Raw genomic sequence first — 26,872 nt, 5'->3', positions numbered from 1 at the left:
GGCGTCACCTACTCAGAATATGAAAACTTCTAGGTCCCAGGAACAGCAGCAAAGATAGCTGTACTCACCATACTCTATTGGGAAAAGGAAGACCAGAGAGAGATTCCCGGCCATCAGTTCTGCTCTAGTTTTTTCCAGACAATGAATGATAAAACGTTGAGAGATGAAGACTGGCTGCTCCTGCAGTCCTGGACCACTAGCACTTATTGCTGTAACTTAGAATTATGGAACAACCAACAACTGAGACTGCAAGTTCAGTATGAGAGGTTGTGTGCAGTTCTGAGAAGCATTTATCAAAATGCTGCTGTGCAACAAAAGAAACAGCCAGGGGCATTCAGCAAAGAGTAATGACATGAAGGGGCATGCTTGTAAAGTGCTTGCCACAAAGCCGCTCAAATTAATCAGGACAGAATTGGCAGAGCTGAGCAAAGCATCAAATATACTGCCCAATTACACAATTCATCCTCTTGCATGGCGTCAACCCCCCGATTCTAATAACTCCAGCAGCACACAAGATCCATCATCTACCAGTAGCTTTGCAGATCCAATTCTGCATTGGCAGGCATACGCAACATTCTGTATCGCACCCAAAACAGTCCTCCATTCTGCACCAGAGCCCTGCCAGAACAGGCGCTTGCTCCTTCAGCAGAGCAAAGGCAGCAGCTGGGCTTTTGCTGACAACCTGAGATTGCTGGTTTGCTGATCAAGTGTCTTTTCACTGTGTCAACTCTGTACTTCAATTTGAAAAAAGTTTTCAGTACATTCAGAAACACACCCCACTATCTGTATCCGAGATATTAGGACAGCACATGAGTATGAGCTGTCCTAAAATCTCGGATACAGAAGATAACAAAATCTAGAAGGTTCATGAAGTGCCCGGGTTTTATTTTGCTTACCACTAAAATTAATCACTAGAAATACTGACTGCACAATTCCATGCCATCTTTCCTGAAGATAATTTGCAAACCACTTAAACCAGACCACAGTGTGGTTTATAAGCTCTTTCAAGCTAGTAACTTTGCAGTTGCTTCAAATTAGTTCTATTGATTTTACAGAAGCATGACATTGGAAATGACCTGATAGGTAGAAGAAGAAGGCCTTTGCCCTATACCGGGGGCCCTAAGCTGTGGTCCACCAATGGTCCACAAACTTCATTCAGCTGGTCCACAGCTTGTCTGTGGATTTCTGGTTAAAGATGGGAGATGGCACATAAACCATATTAAATGTTCACGGAATTCAAACTGTAATACAATAAAATATAAAGGTATATAAATATACCGGGACACGGGTGGCGCTGTGGTCTAAACCACCAAGCCTCTTGGGCTTGCCAATCATAAGGTGAGCAGTTCGAATCCATGCGACAGTGTGAGCTCCCATTGCTTTGTCCCAGCTCCTGCTAACCTAGAATTCGAAATCAAACCAATGCAAGTAGATTAATAGGTACTGCTGTGGCAGGAAAGTAAACAGCGTTTCTGTGCACTGTGGCACTCAATACGGTGTTCTGGTGTTCTGTGCACCATGACCCAGAAAAGCTGTCTGCGGACAAACACTGGCTACCTCAGCCTGAAAGCGGAGATGAGTGCCACACCCCATAGTCGAATTCAACTGGACTTTACTGTCCAGGGGTCCTTTACCTTTACAATAATAAATAAAATAAAATACCTTTACAATAAGAAATAAAAGAAGCAAGAAAATACTATTAAAAATCATATAGCATCTCGCATAGTGCATTACAATTGCCACCACAGGCAGAAAAACCATTGCATGGTCTGCCAAGACTCTTAGCAATTATTGGGATGGGGAGCATCTTCAAGAAGCACACAAACTGTTCTTGAAACCCTTTAAGGAAATAGATTCCAAAGCCCTACTTAAGATTCTTCACTTGAATTGCTCTTCCTTAAGTAAATTCAGAACTGCTGCGCATTGTATTCTCCTCAGTAATGCAAAGATGAGCAATTGTAAGGTAATAAGGCAAGCACTTATACCTCTTCTTCCTGGAAGCCTTTTAAGTATATGAAGGCTCTTGCAAAGATGCAAAGTGAACCCTGCAATTTATGAACGTATTGTACATGTGTGCTATGTAATACATTCTGCCTCTAGCAGAAATTGCCCACCAGCTCCTAGATAACTACCCACTGCCAATACTGCAGTTGGCACACGCCCTCCCAAAGACACCTACTATATGCAAAAAAGCAGCTGCAGGCTAGAAGACTGATTATATAATATAGTAAGAAGTAAGAAGGTATCTTCAAATTGCCAGAAGCCCCAAGAATAGGACAGCCACTGACTTAAAGGTATGCTTTCTATCTTGATTTAGTGATCTTAGGAAGCACTTCAATGACTTCAACCATGGAGACTTGGGAAAAGCTAGGGCACCACACCTATCCAGATGCCACGTTCAGACATCATGAGGAGACATCAATGTCAGGACTCTTTCTTTGTTGTGTGAACGAGTTCTGGGATTCAATTTCACTTCTTTTGCAATCACATGGTCTTCTAGAAACTTGCTTAAAATCATACCCACACAAAATACAATCATGCCAATAACCTTAGATTTACCATGCTCCTTCCAGAATCCTAAAAGAAAGCTGGAAATCTAATTACCTTACAACCAACCCAAAAAAGACTGGTAGAACTGTATAAGCATTCTCAGAAGTGAGTTCTATTTAGCACTGACAGTGGTCATCCCACGCCCAGTCATGCCACGTCTTCCCATTAAAATTAACAACACAATCATATATCTTTTAATTGGGATAGACTCTTTATCAAGCTGCACTTAGTACCATGCAACCAGACCTTTATTCTACTAAACAGTTCGAAATTCAGTGGTCAAGACAGCAACAGCATCAAACTCTAGGGTAGCTGTGTGCAGATCTGAAGACAGTTTCATATCTTATGTGTGGGCTAACATATTTTTAAGGATCTGAGCATTCCAACACTGGACTGCATGCATGTTCTGCCTGAATGAAGGAATCCCATTTGCAATCCTCAGTTTCAGAGTCCTGGACTCTGCATTCATCATCTGAGGCCCTTCTTCCTGTGCCTCCTCCACATGAGGTCTGGAGGATGGCAACACAAGAACAGGCCTTTTCTGCAATGGCTCCCTGTTTGTGGAATGCTCTCCTCAGGGAGGTTTGTCTGGCGCCTTCATTATATATATTTTAGGCTCCAGGTGAAAATGTTCCTCTTCAACCAGGCCTTGGACTGATTAATATTCTACAGCCTTTTAAAGGGGTCTGTGGGAAGAAAAACCCCTTTATTTTATTGTTTTTGCTTTAATTATTTACTTGTGTTTTTATGTTGTATTTTATTCTGTGAACCACCCCAAGATTATGTGATGAAGAGTGTATATAAATTTAATTAATAAATAAAATAAATAATACCCATTGAGGGCTGAGAAAGTGATTTGCCTGAGATCTTTGAATGCCATCACATTAATGGTGCTCCTGTTTCAAACCAATGAGTTGTTAGGCATTATTACTATTATTGTAAGTATTATAAGGCCTGATTAAAGAGAAATGTTTTCACCTAGTGCCTAAAGATATGTAATGAAGGTGCCAGATAAGCCTCCCTGAGGGAGAGAATTGCACAAGTGGGGAGCCACTGAAGAAAAGGCCCATTTTTATATTTCCACCCTTTGGACCTCTTGTGGAGAAGGCACATAAAGAAGGGCCTCAGATGATGATCACCGGTTCTGGTTGGTTCATCTGGAGAGTGGCAGTCCTTGAGGTATTGCAGTCCTGAGCCATTTAAGGCTTTATAGGTCAAAAACAGCATTTTGAATTGGGCTCAGAAATTAACTGACAGCCAGTGCAGTTGGGCAGGCATGGCTATACCCAACAATGAACAGGAGAATCTAAATTCCAGACCAGATCAAATCTGTGAAGCAATCAAGCTCCTAGGATCCTCATGAGCTGCAAAAAAGAACTTGTACAAATCATTCCATTTCTGCTTTCTGAGGTATAGAATGGTGATATTATTGATAGAAATAACAAAAAGTCCACAAGATGTTGTGGGTGTGGGTGTTGTCACAGGAGAAAAAGATACTTAACTTTATTAATGAGAAAACGTGGCCTCTTCACAACAAACTAAAGAAAGGGAGCTGGTGAAATGGTATTTTGATCAACCCAGCTCTCATGTGATACGTTAGCTGAAGAGAAAAACCTATGGCTACCTCCACAATAAGGGCTTATCCACATTTCTGTTTGCCCCATGCCTAGAGAGCATAGGTCCAAGAGGTTTTCAACTTGTCGTGCTTTCTAGGCACAGGTCTGAGTGATTTTGCCTTTGCCCAGCCACTTCCCTAGAGCTCCTCAGTCAGCCTGGCAGGCAGGAAGAGATGATGCAAATTGTAGCCCTAATTATCTGGATGACACCAGGCTGAGAAAGGCCAGTGGGTTTTTTCCGGGGGTACTCAAGGGTACACACAGAGGAAGGCTATAATATGCCTTAGACTTAAGCACACAGCCACACTTGTTCACACAGCACTTTTAAGGATACCTCCTGGGTAACCTTGCCTGAGGTCCTATTAGGATCATATTGTAGAGTTGGAAAGGACTCTGATTGCGTCATGTAGCCCAACCTCCTGCAATGTAGGAATCTCAGTTAGATCATACATGACAGATGGCCATCCAGTCACCAAGGAAGCCCACCACCTCTTCTGAACAGTCAAAAGGTTGTTCCGTGGTACTCTCCTTTCTTATAGCTTGAAGCCATTGGTTCGGATCAAATGCCATCCGCAGAGTCCACTGGAACAAGTTCACCAAACTTCGCCGTGCTCCTAATCTGGTCTCTGCGGTGCCACCATCTGTACCGCCCCCTTCTTCTCCCCACAGCTATCCTTCGACCGCTTTCGCTTGACCCACCTACCTGCCTGCCCTCCTCTTTCGATTGCGGGCTTTCCGGCCCGCCTCTTGGCTGATGGGCGACATTCGCCTCCAGGGAATACTTCCTCGCGGCTGCTTCTTCTCCGCTCGCCCGGTTGGCACTACTGCAGCCACAAGTGCCTTGGCCTCCCTCCAAGCACACGGCGGCGCGGAGCCATACAGCCCAGCAAGCGAGAGCGAACCAAAGCGGCCTGTGCCTGGGCGCAGCCATGTTGACTGGGACGTCACGTGAAGCCAAAGCGGTCAGCTGACTTCTCTCGGCGTCTCTTTCTCCCTCCTCCTCCTCTGGCTTCCCTCTGAAACTTTAAGCATCTTTCTTCGGGATCACGGATTCCAAGGGAACTGGCTCCCCGTGGTTTTCGTCTCCCGCGGCAAATGATTGCGACGGGGGTGAGAAAGAGAAAAGTAAAAGAAAGGGCTGGGAGCGCGAGCCCCGCTCCTCAAAGAAATGCAAACCTATTCCTTCTTAAACCCATTTCCTGCTTTCATTCTCGGAGTCGCGCTTCCTTATGCATTTCCCTCCTGACCATGTTATTCGAAATCATACCCATGCGCGCAGGTAACAGGCTGGGTTAAAGCATTCGGCAAACGGCTCTAGAGGTAAAAGAAGCTGAACACCTGCTGAATTTTGTTCTAGGTTAATTTGAAGAAGCGCAGGAGACCGTCTTCCGTTGCGTCTGGCTAAGTATTGCCCTTGCCACTTTAAAGGCTGCCCTCTTTTTCTCATTAAATACGAACGCGTGAAGCGACCTTGTAATTAACCACTGGTTCTCGCTGCCCACGTTATCCGGGCTCTATGAGCATCTCATCTGTTCCCTCTCTTACGACCCTTTTTGACAGCATCGCTGAGAGCAGAGTATTGCGCCTTGTGAATGCAAAGCACGAGCGCTTTCCCTGACCTGTGGCTCTTCCCGGAAGCTTCTGCTGCATAAGAAATGCATCAGATGCCACTTAACATTCTAACCTCAGATTAAACCGGATTGCATACGATACTCACAAAATAAATACAGAGAGAATTAAATATTCCACTCTGTTTAAAAACTGCATTATTAACCTGAGCTGGATCCTTTGCACAAGCTAAAAAGAAAAAGTAAGCCCTACCTCCTTTGCTTGTCTTAGAGTACCTAGCTGACAGATATTGATTCAGTAATACAAGTTTGATCTCTAATATTGTTAAATTTAGACATGGGTACTATAGAAAGTCTCAGGAAATTATGGGAAACTGATTGTGGTAAAGAAATAGAGGAGATGGCCTAGAACTAATTGCACGATCAGTCAGTCCCAAAATTAATTTCCTCACACACCCAATAAATTGGCATGTTAAAGGTGACACATGGATGGTGTGGTACCCACTAAACTCCAAAATCAACCAGGTTTCTCATAACTGCCAGCCTAGGGACATACCAAATCTTTTGGTCTCTCTCTTCCAGGAATTAAAGAATAAAACTAATCAACACTTAGATCCAAACCCACAGTTCCAAATATATATTTTTTATTAAAACAAGATCAAATGCAGTTAAAAAAAGTAAAGCCCCGATCAGCCACTCAGTGATCACAGTTCGGAACAGTATGAAAGGGGCCAAAAGGGACTGTTAACATAAACTTTTTGGGGAGTATTACAGTTATGGGGGAAACTAACACACAAACAGAATGGCCAAGGGGAAGATAAATGTTACGACTTGTAGAAGTCAGTTGGCCCATGAACCTGTTAGAGCAGGCTTCCTCAACCTTGGCCCTCCAGATGTTTTTGGCCTACAACTCCCATGATCCCTAGCTAGCAGGACTAGTGGTCAGGGATGATGGGAAATGTAGTCTCAAAAAACATCTGGAGGGGCGAGGTTGAGGAAGCCTGTGTTAGAGAGTTGGGCCCACCATCTGTTGTGGATATTACACCGCCCCATCTCTCGCCTCCCGTTGTTGCAATGTCTCCTATGGCACCCTCCCAGCTTGGTGTCTCAGCTCAGTGTGGAAGAACTGGTTGTGTTCCCCTAAATCCATCTCGGAGCAGAGTGTTCCAGCAGAAGAGTTTTCCTGCTCTCTAATAGTCAGCCTTTTCCAGAGTTCCCAGTTAAGAAAACTCCTATCTCAATCAGTTCAGTTTAGAATATAAAGTCTCATGGCACAAGCATAAACACGCTAGCTACATAAATTTTAGGAGATGCTGACACATCATGAACTAATCTACTATAATACAGTTCTTCTGGTCTTAAAAGTCAACCTTGTAAAGATACAAATATACAGAGAAATCCGCTAGCACTACCATGCTGGCTCACCATACTATATTGAACCATACAGTACATAACCTTCAGCTTCTTTGCTGCTACCTTGCACTGAGCAAAAACTCTTCAGCCTTGGCTTTATACCCACATCTTTATACCCCATGTACATACACACATTCCTTAGAGAAGGGGAGGGTAAATAAATTGTGTTCCAGGCATTTAGCCTCGGACTGTTTCTAAGCCACCCAGTGCAAGTGGTGTACTAACTCTAAACAATCCACACATGGAGAATGAGCAGCTCAAGACATGGACTAGTGCATTTTCACCCATTTTTCCAAATTACACCCATGATAAAGATGGACTATTTTCCCCACAAGAAGCATTTAAAGTTATTGTGTATGTTAACTAAAAGGACAATGGCAGAGGACCACTATCTCAGTATACTAATGTCTGGAATTCATAACAGCTTGTTTATGCTGAATTAAAGAGAAATACATTCAGTCAAGTCAGAAATGGGAAAATAGTAATTAGAAAAAGCTGTGAAATTACAATGGACCAGATCTTCCAAACTATTGATGTACCTAATTGTTTCTGAAACACTGTGCCAGTTTTGCAATGTCTTGTGTTTTTGCAATTATGAAGTTAGTTCAAAAAACTTGTATTGTTTCCTGTAGCTCTTAAAACACTGCACACTGTTTGGAAGCTCTTGCAACGTGATCATAAACAGATTTATTGAGTTCAACAGAACATATTCCCTAGTGACTGTGTTTGGGACTACAGCTCTCACGTATTATTCATATTTTCCCCCACAGTGAATCCCAATATCAGAACTACTGTTTACCAACTTTAAGCATAATTAAAGTTCATTACTTTTTGATCAGGTATTGGATCCTTTATGTTTATCTATTTATTTTCGGTCATCTTTACTTTACAGATTGGGGGGGGGGGGCAGGGGAGGATTAATATGCCCTCGTGGACTGTAAGACTTCAGCATAATTATAATTTCTAAAGGAGTGGCCATGTTAGTCTCCTGCAGCATAAGCAACTAAAAAGCCTTGTGACATTAAAAACTAACACATTATTGTGCCATAAATGTGTGTGCATCACAGCTCACTACTTGAGATAAACAAAGTGTTACCCTGTGCTTAAACACGCACATTGTTAGTGAGGCCCCATCTGCACTATACATTAAAAGCAGTATCATACCACTTAAAACAGTCAACATTTCCCCCCCCCCAAAGAATCCTGGGAACTATAGTTTGTTAAGGGTGCTTAGCATAGTTAGGAGACATCTATTCCTCTCACAGAAATGCAATTTCCAGAATGGTTTAACAATAAATCCCTCTTCTTAGTGAACTGAAAATTGCAGGGGAATAGGGGTTTCCTAACAACTCTCAGTGCCATTAATAAACTATGGTTTCCAGGATTCTTTTTGAGAAACCATGTGTGTAAAAAAAGTGGTAAAATGCTACTTTAAATTTATAGTGCAGATGGGGGAATGGGGGGGGGTAGCCTGTAACTTGTGAGGTCAGAAGGAAAGGAAATACAATATTTAATCTCACCAACTACGCAGCTAACCATGTGTGTGAGACACATGCACAGCAACTCATAATAAGGCTTCATGCACCTGATGAAGTGGACTGTAGTTTGCAAAAGATTGTAGTCTAATAAATTTCTTAGACTTCAAGCACAGTTATGTGGAAGTAAATCCCACTGAAATCAATAGCAGCTGTTAATGGATAATCTTGTTTATGATCTCACTGCCACATCCCCTGCCAGCCACATCCCACACTGTCTATATTTTGGGGAAAGTCTGAGGAAATGAGTCTATAGGTTCCCCACCCCATTACTGAGACTCATCCTATTATCTCCATTTTACCCATAGTGTGAATGTGAGAGAGAGAAAAGGAGAATATAGCCTGCAACCTAGAGTACGAAATCAATATTTCTGGCTATGCTTCTCGTAAATAAATAGTAGTTAAAGTGTTTTGAAGGCCTGTGAATTTGTGACACGGGAGATAATCCTTTAAAACAGGGGGCACTACCTAAAACAGAAGCTATCTGGAAGCCCTAATTCTTGCCGTTGTTACAATTAGATTACAGCTTAATATTTGCGAGAGCTGAGGTTAAAGGGAACCAGGCAGAGAGGGCCTTCTTGGTAGTGGCGCCCGCCCTGTGGAACACCCTCTCATGAGATGTCAAGGAAATAAACAACTATCCAACTTTTAGAAGACCTCTGAAGGCAGCCCTGTTTAGGGAAGTTTTTAATGTTTGAAGTTTTATTCTGTTTTTAATGTTCTGTTGAAAGCTGCCCAGAGTGGCTGGGGAAACCCAGCCAGATGGGTGGGGTAGAAATAATAAATTATTCTTATTCTTATTATTCTTATTATATTTTCTGTTAGCAATTCAGCTCAAGCTCTGAGCAGCTTTGCAACCACTGGCGTCCCTTAATGAGGATGTGCACCTTCACTTACATGAAAAGACTTACCCAGATGTTGCAAAAGAACTCAAGTAATAATTACAGGGTAGAAAGGGGTACTCATCCAGATGTGCATCCAAAACAGCTAAAGGTGTTGAAATCCTGCCACCACAAACAGCTCACCCAGGGTAGACTTGGTAATATGGCACCCTGATCAAGGACAAAATATTTCTTATTTTCACAATAATTCCTTTTTAATCTTTTATTATTGCACCCCCTCGGCTCGGCACCCTGTGCAGGGGAACCACCCACACTGCCCTAAATCTGGGGCTGTCTCACCCTTGTTGCACTGGGATGAGTTACAGTTTCAAAAGCAAAAGCTATCTCCCGTCTTAAGGGTCTGCACATAGTCCTGGTTCTATAAAAAATCCATCGCACTTAATAGAAAAACTCATGATGTGTCATAAAGAGGAAATGAACACATCAGACATTCACTTTTAAGCTTTCATTTATCAGGGGTCTGCAACCTTTAAGACAAAAAGAGCCACTTGGACCCGTTTCCGAAGGAAAAAAAAGCTGGGAGCCGCAAAACCATTTAGACATTTAAAACAAATATATCTCCGGAGCCGCGATCTGACAGCGGGCGGGAAGGTGACGTCAGGACGGTGCATGACTAACGCACGCACCGCCCCCATGCAACGTCACAGCCAGTACAGCGCCCGCCACAGTGGGGAGTGTAGGGGTGCACAATGCGCCTCCTCCCCTCGCTAGTATCCGCCCCGGAGCCACGGCAAAGGTGTAAAAGAGCCACATGCGGCTCCGGAGCCGCGGGTTGCAGACCCCTGATTTAGATCACCAAATCAGCTAAAAAGCAAGGTACGTCCAACTGCATTTGCAACAAATAATTTCCCTTCAGCTCATTGCTATCCAAGGCAAATGCAACTCCTTACAATACTTTGAGATGATGGGAGCCAAAGGCACGGAGCTGCCAAACTGAATTTCAACCATTGGGTCCTACATGCACTAGGTGGGATCTGGGTATTTGCCAGTGGTAGCATGGGGGAAAGCAGTACTATCCAGGGCCAATCCTAGGTACAGGAAAACAGAGCCCCAAACAAGGAACAAGAGTGGGGCTATGCAAGGGCATGTTCAAGTGGGGTGATCCATGAGGCAAACAAGAGTGTAGAAAGATGGCCCAGTTCAGATTGACTAGACTGGACAAAGCACAGTACTGATACATAGTTCTAATGGGAACAGAAATCGCGTGGCGGTGGCAGCAGGAGGCCCCATTAGCTAAAATGGTACCTCAGGTTAAGAACAGTTTCAGGTTAAGAACAGACCTCCAGAACGAATTCAGTTCTTAACCTGAGGTACCACTGTATTTCTATTTCTTCTTTTTTGCATCCTGTAGTTTTTATTTGGGGTGTTCTATGCTTGTTTACCTAGATATTAAAATGTATTATTATTATTATTACAGTGATACCTTGATTCTCAAACTTAATCTGTTCCGGAAGTCCTTTCCAAAACCAAAGCATTCCAAAACCAAGGCACGCTTTCCCATGCAAAATCGATTGATCTGTTCCAGATTTTAAAAAACAACCCCTAAAACAGCAAATTAACATGAATTTTACTATCTAACGAGACCATTGATCCATAAAATGAAAGCAATAAACAATGTACTGCACCCATACAATCAGTCAATCAATAGCTGAACTGGGTTCCACACAGTCATGCACGTACAAAAAGAGCCGCAAAAACAAAAATGCAAAATAAATAGCAAAAAAACAGACAGACGTCGGCATACTCAAAATGGAAGTATGGCACTCAAAACGGAGCATGTCCAGCTTCCCAAAAAAAGTTTGCAAACTGAAACACTTACTTTCAGGTTTGCAGTGTTTGGGTTCCAAGTTGTGTGAGTACCAAGGCGTTTGAGAACCAAGGTACTACTGTATTATTACTATTACTACTACTACTACTACTACTACTACTACTACTACTACAGGAAAAGAGGTGGTGCTAGTCCTGTGCACCTTACTTACTTACTGTAGTTTGTTAAAAGTTTGGGGAATTGTGTCTCTGTGAAAGGGAAACTACAGTTCCCATGATTATTATTTTTTTAATGTATGGCATGAATCTGCCACACTGTCATATTCATTTCAGTGGAGCTTTTTTTCCAAATAAGGTACTTCAGATCTAAGCATGGAAAGCTACAGGGGAGATGGAAGATGTTGAGAATGGTGAGTTCAACAGGCAGGCAGGCAGGCAGGCAGGCAGGCAGGCAGCCAGACACTGGGAATGCAGGATCAGCCCTCAAAAGAAAAGAAATATTCATTAATTCATTTTTACAGTTAAAGCATATTAAATGTCATCTTAATTTGAACAGAACATTTATTTTGTCCTGTGAAATAAAAATAAGCAGCCTCTTATAACGAAGGCATAGGAATGATTTGTTGTCTTTAGGATTTGGATAGGAACATATTAACAAAGTTCTTTCCCCCAGCCTTGGAAGTTTCCAGGGAGTTAGGAATACAGAGCTGAAAGCTTGCACAAGGATGGTTTCCGTTTATCTGTCTTGGTTCCCTCCAGCATTGTGACATCTTTAGCAAAGCAAGAGAGTAAAACAAAAACAAACTGAGATCAAATTTAATTAGGAAGCCAATTTGCTCATGTTGTTTTTTGGGGTCAGGGCTGTGCTAAATATCCTTTTATCTTGTAATGATGGGTTGTTTGTATTCCCTGGTGTGAAGTGCACAGAACAATCATTCCACCTTTCCACCACTTTTTTGGGTGAGGAACAGAATTCAGAAACTACGTTCAGAAAGGATGCATTCACAGTATACCTCTAAAGCACATTTAAAACACATTCTCTACCACAAAGAATTCTGGGCAATGTAGTTTACCCCTCACAGAACTACAGTTCCCAGCAACCCTTAGCAAACTAACACTGCCCAGAATTCGTTGAGGGAAGGAATGTACTTCAAATGTTCTGAAAAGGTATAATGTGGACAGAGTCCAAATGTGCATCCAATCCAGTAGGCTTGTTCCCAAACACAACCCTCTAGCCATCACCCTGTGTTGCTGCTGAACAGGCATTTAATAATATTGTGATGAGTTTGACTTCTAATCCCTATAATCCCAGCAACTGTGAAAATATAAATCAAGATATCTTTCTCATGAAGTGGTCACCTGGGGGATGGGCCATTAGGAGAGCCAAGGAAAGGGGCCTCTGTGCCAAAGGGAGTGGGGGTCCTCTTCCCTCTCTTGGATACTTAGCGGGACAAAAGCCAGAGTTTAGAATTGGAAAGTATGTGTAGTGTGTCACCTGGGGGGGAAAAAAACTATGGGCTGAAGAGGCAGAGAAGAAACCGTGGCTGATTTATGCTTGAATCAAAGCCTGTGGCTACTGGAGAAGCAAGACCCTTTTGGGATGTTAATGCTGTGAACACTTCCATCACAGGCTCAGGTTGTATATATGTGTAAATAAGCCATATATCATAAAGACACCACAGTCTCTGCTGTGGCTCATTTCCAGAAAGAAACACAAACCCTGGGTAAGCACCTGGAACCCCTAGAATCTCGCACGGCTCAGAGACTGGGGTGGCGTGTGACAATATATTGCTTTCATGGTTGCAGGCAATATATTTGTATGCTTCTCAGTTTGTATTGTAATATTTTATGTACTGTGGCTTGCCGTTGTTTTATTGATTATAGTTTAGAAATTATTTATTGTAACTGTTGAGTGGATTTCTGTTTAACTTTTCTATGTTGATCTTTTTATTTTATAGTACTCTAGTAATTGTTGAATGTTACTTTTTGATGTAGGATGCTTATTTTAAAGTTTTGTTTTATCATCACATTTTTCTGTTGCATTAGATTGTTATAAGATGTACATTTTTTGTTTCTTCAGCTTGTAAACCGCCTTGAGTATTGTAAGATAGAAAGACGGTATACAAAGAAAAATGAAAAAATGATGACATTGCTTTCAATATATTGCTTTCTATCCTCCACAGATTCACGCACTCTCGAATGCAACTATTTATTTCTTTATTTTATCCACTAAACTTTGTTTAATGACTTTTTTTGGTGGCAGATGAAGACATTCCTTTTCTCCCAGGTCTTTTAACATCTTTTAACATTTTGATGTTGCTTTAGAGTCATCTAATTTTAGTCTCTGTTTAAAACTGACAGTGGTTAGGTTTAGCTTGCATGCTAGGTGGAGAGGTTTGCATAAGAACATCCCTAATGGGTATGACTAAAGGTCCAACATTCTGTTCTCGACAGTGACCAAACAGATGCCTTTAGGAAGCCCATAAAGCAAGACAAGAGTAGAAGATCTCACTCCCCAGTAACTGGTATTCAGAGGCACCACCTCTGATACTGGAGGTAGTACAAAGCCACCATGACTAGTAGCCCTTGGCAGCTTTAGCTTCTATGTATTTGTCTAAGCCTCCTTTAAAGGCACCATCTGATAGCAACTTATGGCAGCAGGTTCCATAAATAAATTGCACATGGTATGAAGATGTGCTTTCTTCTGCCTGCCCAGAATCTCCGGCCAATCAGGGGATGACCCTGAGTTCTAGTACTGTATTATGACCTATAGAGAAAATCTTATATATTGGCCTGTTAATCTCTATCAACCTTCTAAGCACTAAGAAAGATTTCCCCACACATTTGATATAGGCATGCAAGAATACAGTTGTCTTGGTTGTACTGTTAAAGAATCAACCCTCTGTCCTGTTTACTTTTCTGAAATATGTCGGTATTGGATGTGATTCTGTTCTGCAGCATTACCTTGCATTTCCCACGTTTCCTTCTGAGAACATTTTTATGCTACCATCTGGTGTATTTCTGTTCCAATGGCCCTGGAGATGTTTGATTCAAATTTTAAAAATGGATTTCTCTTCTAAGAAGAATTGGCACAGGGCATGAAAATGTCAGTGCGATGTAAGATATGCGGCTGCCACCACCAAAAGAGATGTCCTGGCTCAGGTTTTCAGATGGACTGGCTTAACATGTCACTAGTGCATCTGCTAAACGCTAGTAAAAGTCTGCTGCTGAAATGGCTAAAAAGAGGCAGAACACATTTATACCATAGTGCAGAGCTTCCCAATCTGCGTGTCGTGACATGTCAGTGTGTCAGCTGCAGTGTGTAGGTGTGTTGTGTGAACGCTCCCCACACTCCTCCAGGGGCTGGAAAAGGGTTAGTTTAACCCCCGGTTGGCTAGTAAAACTGAATTACTGTGTCACAGAATGATGCATGTCTAAAAGGTGTGTCACCAGCATGAAAAATTTGGAAAGCTCTGCCGTAGTCTATATCCCTCCAGATTGTCATGGGCCCTGGGGGTGATGGACAGGACAGGACAGACCAGAGGAGTGACCTGGGGTGGGGGAATCCAGTGAGCTGGGAAGATACCTACCCAGATCAGAGAGCCTGAGGAAGAGAATCCTGGGGAAGGTCCCAGTGAAAGGCAGGTTTTCATCACCTTGTCTCATCTCCTCACCAGTCTTGCTGTGCTAAGTTGTGCCCACCCCTTTCCCAGAGTTGCAGAGGACGTGATTGTTATGTACTGAAGTTCTCATCCTGGGCCAGCAGGGGGATACTCAGGTCCACATATGCAAATAAGGGATTGAAAGTGACGTTCAGTGATTGGATAGTTACAGAAAATGGTTACTGTTGCGTTCTAGTGGAGCTCTATATAAGCAGGCTGGCTGAACCCTTCAGTTCAGTTCTGTTCCGGCCTGTGAATAAACAAGAGCTGTTTGAAGAATCGCTGTGTTGTCTGATATGTTCACCCACAACTTAACAGTGATATTGTTGGATCAACATCTTTGCTTGTGAAGGCATGGGTAGCACCTGCTGTGCCTCTAAAATACATAAACCTATGTATCTCACTGACCTCAGACTGATGGCCCAGTTATTATTATTATTATTATTATTATTATTATTATTATTATTATGCCTTTCATCTGAGGATTCACAGGGTGGTTTACATTAGAAAAATACATATCATAGTCACAAACAAAAACAATAAACACCCACTTCCTGAGTTTCAAAGGCCATAGTTTGTTTAATTAGCCAAAGGCCTGGGACAAGAGAAATGCTTTTTGCCTGGCACCTAAAGATATGTAACAAAGGTGTCAGGCAAGCCTCCCTGGGGCATGTATTCCATAAACGGGGAGCCACCGCAGAAAAGGCCCATTCTCATGCTGCCACCCTCCAGACCTTGAATAAGGGCCTCAGATGATGATTGCTGGTTCCAGGCTGGTTCATATGGGGAGAGGCTTTTCAACTTTACAGTGACTTCACAGCTGGCACAAGGAATTAGTGGGAAATGAAGTCCTATTGGAGAAGGAAAAAATAATTTGACAATTACTATAGCAGCGCACAGTTTTCTCTCTGGAATTTGGTACCACAAGATGAAGTGAAGGCCACCAACTTGGATGGCTTTAGAAGCGGCTTAGACAAATTCATGGAGAATAAAGCTATCAATGGCTTCAAGACACAATGGCTGTATACTTCCAGTTTCAGTGTTGGTATGCCTCCGATTACCAGTTGCTGTGAATTACACATGGGAAGAGTGCTGTTGCACTCGGGTTCCACTTGCTTGTGGACTTCCCACAGGCATCTGGTTGACTGCTATGAGAAAAGGATGCTAGACTAGAGGGGTCTTTGATCTGGTCCAGTAGGGCTCCTCTCTTGTTTCTCTGCTCTACATGTTGTTACAGTAGAGTATAGGATAGGGCATAATCATAGCATACCACCCCCCGTATGCAAATCCTATCCAGGGATGCTGTTAATTAGATGATGGGGCTGCACGGTATGGGGGAATATTTTTTCTAGTCTCAGACATAGCTGTAAATGTTTCCCTTTTTTTAAAGGGAAATTCCCTTATTCCGAATAGGATTCCTCACCAGAAAAGGGGATAGTTGACAGCTATGGCAGATTGTGCACAGTTAGAGCACATTGGGAAGAACTCTACTGGTGGGAACCTTGAAGACAAAGCACTTTGCGCACATAGCCTGTTGTCAGTGTCCTTGGATCCCCAGATTTTGCTGGACTACCACAACTACCATAATCCCCAACCAGTTTAGCCAAGGGTGAGAGACGATGGGAATTGTGTTGCAACATCTGGGGCCCTGAGGTTGAAGAGTCCTGGGGAAGACACAAGGGAACATGAGCACATTTCATTCAGTGCATCTGCTTTGGTGAAACTACATAGAATAAGCCAGGCTATATGTGAATGTACTATATATTTAAATGCTTGTTTAAGAAAGAATGCCAGTGGGAAATTTTTAAACAAACGAGCATGTTCCTTCTTCCCTTGCCTGTGGGAAACTAAGTTGGGATCTGAGTACTGTGAACAAGTAGTAATAAGATTGCTAATGGGAACTGTGTCTAATCCTATTAGTGGGATTTTTGAATAAAATACACTTTTAAACAACAGTAAATTCCAACTGATGGAAGTTGGCTGTTACATAACCTTGTTTAGTTACAACTCCCCCTTTAAACAAAAAACCTCTGCAGCTACGTAAGGTCAGAGTGATTTCAATAATATAGAAGGGTGGGGAAGTATTTGTTAAGGATTTCCATTTTAAAAAACAAGAACGGCTCCTTGGGTTGCCCACCACAGGAAGTTTGTACGGCTGCAAAAATGAAATAAAGCACATTTTAAAATAAGGCATGAACTTCATATAAATGCACTAATATTCTAGTAGCCCTTTGCAGCATATGAAGTGCTTTACTATTATTACATAGTTCACTTATATCTACTAACACATAAGCCCCATTGCATTCAATGGAACTTACTCCCTGGTAAGAAGATAATAGAGCTAGAAGGTTTCTTCAGGGTAATCTAACCCTATCTGCTACAGATGCAGGAAATCCATTTTTACATCAACTTTGATCATCCACACCATACATTGAAAGCACACTTTAACATTCATTGTTTCCTCCAAAAGAATCATGGGAACTGCCCCTTGCAGAGCTTGAAAGCTCTGGTTTAAGCCTAGATGTTTTATGCTGGGTCAAGCTATAGGCTCATTTAGGATTGTTCAGTGTTGTCTATCTTCCCAAGGAGATGTTCTCCAAGGCTTCAGCCCATCCTAACTGAAGCCACCCAGTGCATCACTGGTGCAAATGTGAATATGAACAAAGGCTGAATCTGAACACACTACTTCCTGTGGTACATAAGTTCAGTGACCTTGTCCTGCTACTTGGGACAAGGACTCCAAAACAGTTAGGCAAACTTCACAGAAATTCAACAATGTGCCCATTGCTATTGCTAATAAAAGTAACTTTCCCTCTTGCTTCACACTGTGCAGTGTTAGTCAAAAACCATTTAAGGGGGTTTACGATGCCATTGACAAACCACTTAAACCATCAAGCTTGCATTTAAATGGGATTAGATCTGTTGATTGCATGGGTTAGTGGAAGTGCTGTGCGTTATTAGTGCCAGTGGTTGGTGGATTGTAACCATAAAACCTTTGCTGGAAATTAAGGTAATCAACCACAGCCTGCTGCTCCAAGGTCGAATCCTGCTTAGCCTGATCCCCTGCAGAACTCCCAACATGACTGACGTGCTTCTGGTAAAGCAACATACTATAAGCAGAGACCAGGACAGAGTTGGCACCAAGATGTCTTGATAGTCGAGGGAGGAAATCCAAATGGCATCCTCCCTCCATTAATTGGGAAGTTTTTCAGTGCAAACCCCATTAAACTGAAATCCTACACTATTGCACAGCCCACATTTCTTTCAGGACAGTGTTTTGACCCTCTTGCTTTTGCCTTTCAACTTATTTTTTATCAATCTCATTTGGGAGAAGTTTCCTCTTTTGAAATCAAATGTGACCACATTGCATTTTCTGGGAAATTGACTATTTACATGTATGTTTAATTTAATAGCACTATGGTCACTGTTCCCAACTGCCTCAACAACACTTACATCTCATGCATGCAAGCCATCCATCACCAGTAGTAGTTTCCCCCCAGACAATCCTGAGAACTCACAGAGCTACAGCTCTGAGCAACCTTAACAAACTACAGGCCCCATTATTCTTTGGAGAGGGAGACATGCTTCAAATGCATTGTTAAACGCCACCCTTCTCCACAGCAGTGCAAGATTCCAAGGGTACCAGGCATGCCTACCCAGGGTCTGTGTTTCCTTTTAGAAATGAGGCACAGAAGAGACTGCGGTGTCCTTATGATATATGGTTTATTTACACCTATATACAACCTGAGCCTGTGATGGAGGGGTTTGCAGCATTAAAACTCCCAGAGGTTCTTGTGTCTTCCATAGCCACAGCAGCTTTGGCATTATGCCAGCCATTGCTCTCAAATATTGCTCTCTGGCTCTCTCTCTCTCTCTCTCTCTCTCTCTCTCTCTCTCTCCAGACTAGTTTGCTAACTCTGTTGCATAACTCCTAACCACAATCCCTAAACTCTAACCTAAAATGCTAGCATTGTCTTTTTAAACTATCTTCTGTGGGGAGGGAGGGAGCCCACTCATTTGCAGGTAAGATTCATCTTTGATCCTTGCTGTTGTCTTAATGAGTCATCCCCAGGCCATCACCTCAAAAGGAAATTATCCTGACTTAATTAGTTTTTAACACTTGTTGATTCCCTAAGATGAAAGAGGTGTCTTGCGCAGTCTAACACATGCAGGTCTTGCTGAGAGTCTAACATGTGGGAACCGGACACACAGTTTTAACACACAAGCCTTATTGGTTCCAGCCACAAACTCAAAGCAGTATGGGGTGTTGTTATGTCCTTTGTCACATACCAGCGTACTTTTACATCTGGCTGATCCTTAGACTAATGAGTTGTCTTTCTGTCATCACTCTTTCCTCCCTTCCTTTCATAATAGTTATTACAAGGAGATTTCCAATACATACTACATATGCATGTTGCTCAATTCTGTCCCCAAACAGACTCTCTCTCTCTTTTAATGTCACAGATGGTTGTAATTCTTGGCTGATTCCAAGACAGCTCAAAGGACAGTTGACCGCCTCCAAAAAGTATATTTTTGGGGAGGGAGAAATAAATGCTCCAAACAAAATTCCTCTGGAAGCATGTCTATGAAATTGAATGGAAACACATTTCCTCGGGAAACAGGAGTACCCCCCTCCCTACACTGGAGATGGGGAAGGTGGGCTGCTTTGGGGCCAAACAATTGGTTTACAGGCGGAAAGCGGGGAGGGGATAAAGGGAAAAAGCTCAGCCAATAGCGGCTTAGGAAATACTTTTGGCTTCCAGCGCTCATTTGCAACACATTCCTTTTGATCTGACACAGGGAGTGTAACACTGCCCCGTCCGCGAGCCTCCCTCAGCAGCCCACCCTTGGAGCGGGGTGCATGCTGGGAAACGTAGTTCCGCGCTGAGGCCCCGCCAGCTAGCAGCGGGCGGCAGGATCTCTCCGGCGGAGACTACATTGCCCATGGAGCCGGCGGGGACTATATAATCAGCCGCAGAGAGCCCGAGAAGTGCAGTAACCATGTGGATGTGCTGCTGAGCCAGCTCTTGGCTGAGGAGGGTTGGGAGCCGGAGCGGGGGCTAGCGAGCCTCCATCCCTCACAGAGCTCCTCGGCAGGGGCAACAGGGCTTCCTCCGGGAACATGGGATTACAAAGCGGTTCCTAACCCGCTCCAGCTCCAGGGCGAGCCGAGCCCCTTATGCAATCAGGTAAAAGGCAAAAGGCAGCGGGGGGCGGCAGTGACAAGAGACCAGAAGCAGCAGAAGTTGGCTTTTCCCCTCCAGGGGGAGGGGGAGGCTCAAAAGCCCAGTCTCGACTCGCCTTAGTTTGCAAGCTTCTCGTTGCAGCCCTTTACAAACCTCCTCCGGTGGGGGGTGGTTGGTTGTTATTTTTTTTAAAAAAAAAATATTATTTTTGGCTTGCCTTTCTTATTATCAGATCACCCTGATCCTGTTTATACAGGAGGGATTGTGGCTTTGGCGGCGGCGGGGAAAGAAGCAACAGATCAAATAATGCTCCCTTTCCCTTCCTTTCTTGAATCCTAAATCCAGCCCCCCCCCCAAACCGCCCAAGTTTGCAACTCTTGACAGCGACAGGAAGAAAAAAAAAATGCTGCTTGAATCATGTGGGGAAGGCATCGACCTCTCTTGAAAGGCGGAGTCCCCCGGCTTGTTAAAACTTGCTACTGATGCAGCAAACTGATAAGGAGGCGGGTGTTAGAGCGGGGATCCGAGAGGTGTGATTGTGTGTGTGCGGTTGGGGTTTGGGCGGAAAAAAGGGAGAGACGGGTTAAAACACGGGTGATTCCCAAAGGTCTCGGCAAGATGTTGCGGCTCGACATCCTCTCCCCTTCCGTTTTTAAACTCGCCTTCATTTCTTGGAAACACTGGCAGATTTCCCCCCTCGGATCTCTGCTGTCGTCTTAAGCGAGAGCCGAGCCTTCTCTAGCCTTCTGTAGGTCTGTTTTTTTGGCAGCAAACTTCTGACTCGTGGGGAGCAACACGAGTTCCTAAGTTATTAACTTGATTGCTTTTGCATCAAACAGAGTGGAAAGAAGCTGACACAAATTGGCCCGAGTTAATGTGGGAAGGGCATGTGGAAGGTTGCCTTTTGGAGTTTTAATGGGTTCATTTTTCTTAAAAAAAGGTTCTTAAAATTCCTTTCACTTTAGTTCAGGGCAAGGATTCCAAAACTGTGGTCCGTGGACCACTCATGAACTTCATTCAGATGGTCCACAGCACACCCACCCACATCTGTATTCATATCGGTTTTTAAATTGTATTTTTACGGCTTTGTACATGTCACGCATTGCGTTGTAGTTTGAACTCTGTGGGATCCAAGTTGTGATACATGGTATAAAACAAGCAATAAAAATACCATTAAAAATCATACGGCATCTAGCACAGTGGTCATCATCAATCATCAAGTGGTCGGCCAAGACCATCAGCAGTTTTCAAGTGCCCCATAGGAGGGGAAAGGTTTGGGAAGCACCTGCTTAGAGATTTAGGCGTCTAGTTTTTTTGGGGGGTGGGAGGTTCTAATGCTGTTGAAGTCTATCAGAATGATGCCGTCTTAGGAAAAGCAAACAAAACACCCAGGTTGTGTTCACACGTGCAGTAGTCCATGGTGCAGTTCTCCTGTGGAGGTAGCTGAACAGTTGGGTACATGCAGTGTGCAGGAACAGAATGATGAAAAGGAGAAATGTGTAGTCTTTAAAAGACCTGTTCCCTACACCTGCACCTGTTGGCAATGAATGAAACAATAGGTAAAATGAGAAATAATTGTCAGGTGGTGGAGTGTTTAATGTAGTGTTTAGTTTTTATTAATGGGGGTGGTGGAACTGAATACAAAATTCCAAATGCAGCTGCACCATATATTTACATAAGGGCATTATGATACTGACCATTTTATTTTCAGTCCTTTTATTAATAATACATAGCGAGGAATTGACCATGTTTACTGCCACAGCACACCTGGATAGTTTAGATTAGAAGTGGTCTATAGATGTATAGATGTTTAGACGAGACGCAGGTGGCGCTGTGGGTTAAAGCCTCAGCACCTAGGACTTGCTGATCGAAAGGTCGGCGGTTCGAATCCCTGCAGCGGGGTGCGCTCCCGTCACTCGGTCCCAGCGCCTGCCAACCTAGCAGTTCGAAAGCACCTCCGGGTGCAAGTAGATAAATAGGGACCGCTTACCGGCGGTAAGGTAAACGGCGTTTCCATGTGCGGCTCTGGCTCGCCAGAGCAGCGATGTCACGCTGGCCACGTGACCCGGAAGTGTCTTTGGACAGCGCTGGCCCCTGGCCTCTTAAGTGAGATGGGCGCACAACCCCAGAGTCTGTCAAGACTGGCCCGTACGGGCAGGGGTACCTTTACCTTTACCTATAGATGTTTAAATAATACTTTCATTGAGCTTGCCACCAAGACCCCAAGATTTCTTTTCTGGAAGATTGCAGATAGATACCATCTGCATGTGTACATGCTTGTGTGTGCTTAATATATAACATACCTAAGTTTGTGAATGAGAGTGTGCATTACTTTATAGTTGCTTATATAAAACACCACTTGCTGTTCTGTTGCCCATTCAGCCAGCATGAAGTAATTCATTTAGAGCTCTTTGCATCTGTATAATTTGGTGTAATCTTGGCTACATTACTGTTCACCCTGACTCAGATTAAATAGCATCGGTACCAGTACAGATCCAGTTGACATTCCGGCACTGCAATTATTGTCCACATAATGCTTTAAGATCTGCTGCTTGTTTGTTTTGACCAGTTGCTGATGCATAAGTGCACCTGTCTTATCTAGTGACTGCCACTTCACCTTTAGTGACAGACTTTTTGACAGCCTAAGTATGCGCTGTTCAAGACCATCCAGTCAACCTGTTTATCACACTTAGATCTAAAAGACTAGTGATACAGGACTTCCCTTTGCCCAAGGCATGCTGATTCTTCCTTAGCAAAGCGTTTCTCTCTCCCACCAATCAGTATTTCAGAATTCCATCTTTAATACTTCTTTCTGCTATTTTACCTAGCTGTTAGGCACCACAACACTTCGTTTGTCAAAAATAATTCCAGAATGGAACCAGGAAACTGCAGGCCTCTTGGGCTGTCTTCCAATTTGTAGGTAAAGAGACTGATGTTTGTAGTGATGATGTTCACTTGCACTTTATAGCTGTTGCACAGTTTGTTGCAACATCTGCACAACAACCCTCTGAGTGTGGGTGTTCTGTTTTAAAGATGAGCAAGTTGTGGTTGAGGGAATTGCTGTGATCCTCTCCCCTTTATTGCTATTCATAAGGCTTATTAAAGGGTGTCTCCATATATTCCAAGTATCCCTAAAATTGCTTGGATGATGGGGAGGAGTAGAGAAAAACTTCAATATAAGCAAAGCCAATATTTGCATGCATGGATTTGATGCTGATCAATATTCCACTTTAATTTGTAAATGTAATATTCTCTCTCTCCCCGCCTTCACTTTTTAGATCCTTGTGATAGGCGGATTAAGCTTCTCTTCCAAGAGTAGAGTCTACTTTCAGTGACCTTGCTAGATTTGTAGGCTGCACATTCAAATCAATGGGATATTGACTTGGTCAGTACTGCATCCTACCAGTTATTAATACAATCCTGTGCATGTCAATTCAGAAGGAAGCCCCATTGAGTTCACTGTCTGAATTCATCACAATGAAGTCTCTAGCTGTTGATCACATTATGCTAAAAGACTGAACTATCACAAAGCAGGTTGAGTATAATGATAAAGGCTCGATTTCAACAGCCACATTACCGTGTTTGGTATAAGATGAGGTAGCTTCCTTTGCAATTAGGAGTGGACAAGCATAGGAGTGGACAAGCACCACTTTCTGTGGTGTCCTCTACATGTTGCTGGACTACAGCTCCCAGCAGCCCTCACCACTGGCCATGCTGGCTGGGGCTGATAGGAGATGGAGTCCTACGACATCTGTAGGAAGCACCATGTTGGCTTCTGCTGTACTAGAAGATGCATGTTAGGTGAAAATGGTGTACGTCATATCTTTCTTTCATTTTCAGAAGGAGAGGGAAAATACTATATTTGTGCCACAGTGGGGCCCTGAAAAGGTTTCATGCACCGTACCATTTAGGGTACTGTTCAGATTTCAAGGTGCTACCCTTGGGAGTGGGCAGAAGTAGGCTATTGGGCTATTCAACAACTGACTTGACTTAATGGAGAGTTGGAGATTGTGGAGAGCAATTCTTGCTGAGAGTTTCTCTGTCACCTGCAAGCCAGTGTTACGTTATTTTCCAAAGTGCTTCACGCACATTATGTTGTTGTTGTTTAGTCGTGTTCGACTCTTCGTGACCCTATGGACCAGAGCACGCGAGGCACTCCTGTATTCCACTGCCTCCCACAACTTGGTCAAACTTTATGTTCGTATCTTTGAGAACACTGTCCAACTATCTCGTCCTCTGTTGTCCCCTTCTCCTTGTGCCCTCCATTTTCCCCAACATCAGGGTCTTTTCCAGGGAGTCTTCTCTTCTCATGAGGTACCAAAGTATTGGAGCCTCAGCTTCATGATCTGTCCTTCCAGTGAGCACTCAGGGCTGGATAGGTTTGATCTTCTTGCAGTCCATGGGACTCTCAAGAGTCTCCTCCAGTACCATAATTCAAGAGCATCAATTCTGTGGCGATCAGCCTTCTTTATGGTCCAGCTCTCACTTCCATACATCACTACTGGAAAAACCATAGCTTTAACTATAGGGACCTTTGTCGGCAATGTGATGGCTCTGTTTTTTAAGATGCTGTCTAGGTTTGTCATTGCTTTTCTCCCAAGAAGCAACCCTGGAAGGTAGGTCTTGCTTACTTGTAAGGCAAATGAGTCTGTGGTCCCATAATACAGATGGGAGACTGAAAGGTAGCAATTTCCTGGCAGCTGCCTGGTTAGTTCACAGGGTTAAAGTGATCCCTAGGTACATGGTGTCAGATAAATTCCAAAAGAACTATTAAAGTTGTATCTCGGCTGGGCAAAGAGGCTGTTACCTTGAATATTGCCAGTACTTCTGAATTGCTGTTTTTCCTTTTTGAACCCTCCCTGAGCCCTCACCCTCCATGGTGCCTTTTTAAGAATGTGCAGTCTTGTGCTAGGATAGGCCTCTTTAACAGTCATTTGAGAGTGCATTGTCCCTTCTCTCAAGCTTTTAAGAATACTTGATACATAAGTTAAAGGATGTATTATATAAACACACATGAATGTTGTTGCAGATTTGGCTGTAGATGGTCTTAAATGGTCAAAAGATGGGCAGTTGCAGCTGGCTAGTTCTGAGGGTCTTGGTAACTAGTCTAACAGTCTAAATATTTAGTTGTTTCCTGGACTACAATAACTGGGCCTGAGGAGGGAAAAAAGCCACATACTTCTCAATTGTGTGTTCTTTAGCTTCCTGTTGACTTCTTTTTAAAGACTAATCAGACACTGCTCAGAATATTTTGTTGCTGGAGCCAGAAAGCACAAAAAAGTCCCCACCTGTAACAGGAAAAATAATAATAATATTATAATAATACATTAAATTGATCAGTGTAGTACTCCTCTAATAGGTCTCCAAAATTTACAGCGGTATGCTGCCTGGTGAGAAGACTGGTACTACTGGTAATTGTTAGAGACTTTTATTTGTGTCTGCATGTTAGGAACATGGGAAGCTTCCATCTACCGAGTCAGACTACAGATCCCTTTCGCCTAGTTTCGTCTACACCGATTGGCAGCAGCTATCTCAGGCAGGGGTCTATCCCAGTCCAAACTAGAGATGCCAAGGCCTGGATTGAACTGGGACTACGACCTTCTGCATGCAAAGCATGGGCACCCAGTGTGGTTGGGTGAGAAACATAAATTCAGTTATTACAAACGTCCTGAGGCCCATAGGTGATGCTCCCGTAATTGTAGCAGGAGACAGACAGTTAGGTGGTAGCTACCACGCAGAATTCTCACATAGACATGGACAACATGAAAGCCCTGGGTGTAGATATCGTCTAATGGAGCAACAAGTACATCAAGTGTTTCTTCTCTGCTGAAATCTCATTGGTGAGGTATAAGCAGGAGAGTGAAGGTGCAATAAAAGCAGGAAATTAGGATGCGTGTGAGGAGGCAAGTGGAGCTTTGAGATGGATACAGCTTTTTATTCACTTCAGCCGAGCGAGCTTGGCTTAGGACTTTGTATGGAATCCTAGCTAAAAGCCAAGGGTCTCCACAAAAGAAAAGCAACGAATCCTAAGCCATTTGATTTGTTCCCAAGTATTTGCTTAAGAGGTGTTCCTCAGGTTGACAGTGGGCCTTGAGGGCAATTGCTTTCCAACCTGGGTGCCTGAGAAGCAAGACCAACTGTTATGTATCTTCTGTAATCAGTTTTATCGGCTCTGTGAGGAGCCCTCCCACCCTGCTCTGAGTGAAAGTGTAGGCTGTACTCCTTTTTTCAAGGCGCACTTGTATTGCAAGAATTGTAGATTCGTGCCCGGCAATTGGATTTGCAACAGTTAATAAACCAGAGAGGAGTTAAGTGCTTGTGATTTGGATAGCATATAGCTGAAACTCTATATAGAGCTGTTTCAATTAGTTATCCAAAGCCATGAATAGGCACCCCTTTTTGCAACTGCAAGGTAGCCCAGTTAATATTTTCTCCTAGCATCCCATCTTCCTCTTTGCCCAGTCACTCATGAGTTGGGAGACAGGTTTGTTGTTTCTGGGCAGAAGCAATGTTCCTGAATGCCCTGCCTCTGTTAGTTGTAGTGTGGGTTGTGCCAGGGAAACTTGAGGCAAATGTTCCCACTCTCTCAGGATGATGGGGAGATAGATGCTTCATGGGACTTCCCTGTTCTGAGGGCATATAGTAATGGATACCTTTAGTAAAGTGATTTGAT

General features: G+C 43.3%; 2 protein-coding genes across 10 annotated transcripts in view; one reads left to right on the top strand and one right to left on the bottom strand.

The window, feature by feature from the left end:
• Positions 1 to 5,134, bottom strand: part of SUMF1 (sulfatase modifying factor 1) — a 72,753-nt gene extending 67,619 nt beyond the window's left edge. The window contains exon 1 of one of the 2 annotated variants that reach the window (XM_083725000.1): positions 4,870 to 5,134. In XM_083725000.1, coding sequence (XP_083581126.1) covers positions 4,870 to 5,097 — 228 coding nt within the window. In that variant the 5' untranslated portion in view covers positions 5,098 to 5,134. The remainder of the gene's footprint in view (positions 1 to 4,869) is intronic. The other variant, XM_083724999.1, reaches the window with a different exon arrangement.
• A 14,757-nt stretch (positions 5,135 to 19,891) lies between these two features.
• ITPR1 (inositol 1,4,5-trisphosphate receptor type 1) overlaps positions 19,892 to 26,872 on the top strand; it is a 198,376-nt gene continuing 191,395 nt past the window's right edge. For 5 of the 8 annotated variants that reach the window (XM_083722098.1, XM_083722100.1, XM_083722099.1 and 2 more), the window contains exon 1: positions 19,894 to 20,202. The gene's annotated coding sequence lies outside the window, so the exon portion shown is untranslated. Of the gene's footprint in view, positions 20,203 to 23,503; positions 23,585 to 26,872 lie in introns of those variants that run through there. The other 3 variants (XM_083722101.1, XM_083722096.1, XM_083722095.1) reach the window with 2 other exon arrangements.

The sequence above is a fragment of the Podarcis gaigeae genome (genome assembly GCF_964106915.1).
Source record: "Podarcis gaigeae genome assembly, chromosome: 2".
Classification (NCBI taxonomy): Eukaryota; Metazoa; Chordata; class Lepidosauria; order Squamata; family Lacertidae; genus Podarcis; species Podarcis gaigeae.
Note: the sequence above shows the minus strand (reverse complement) of the source record. Positions and strands in the feature narration are given on the sequence as shown.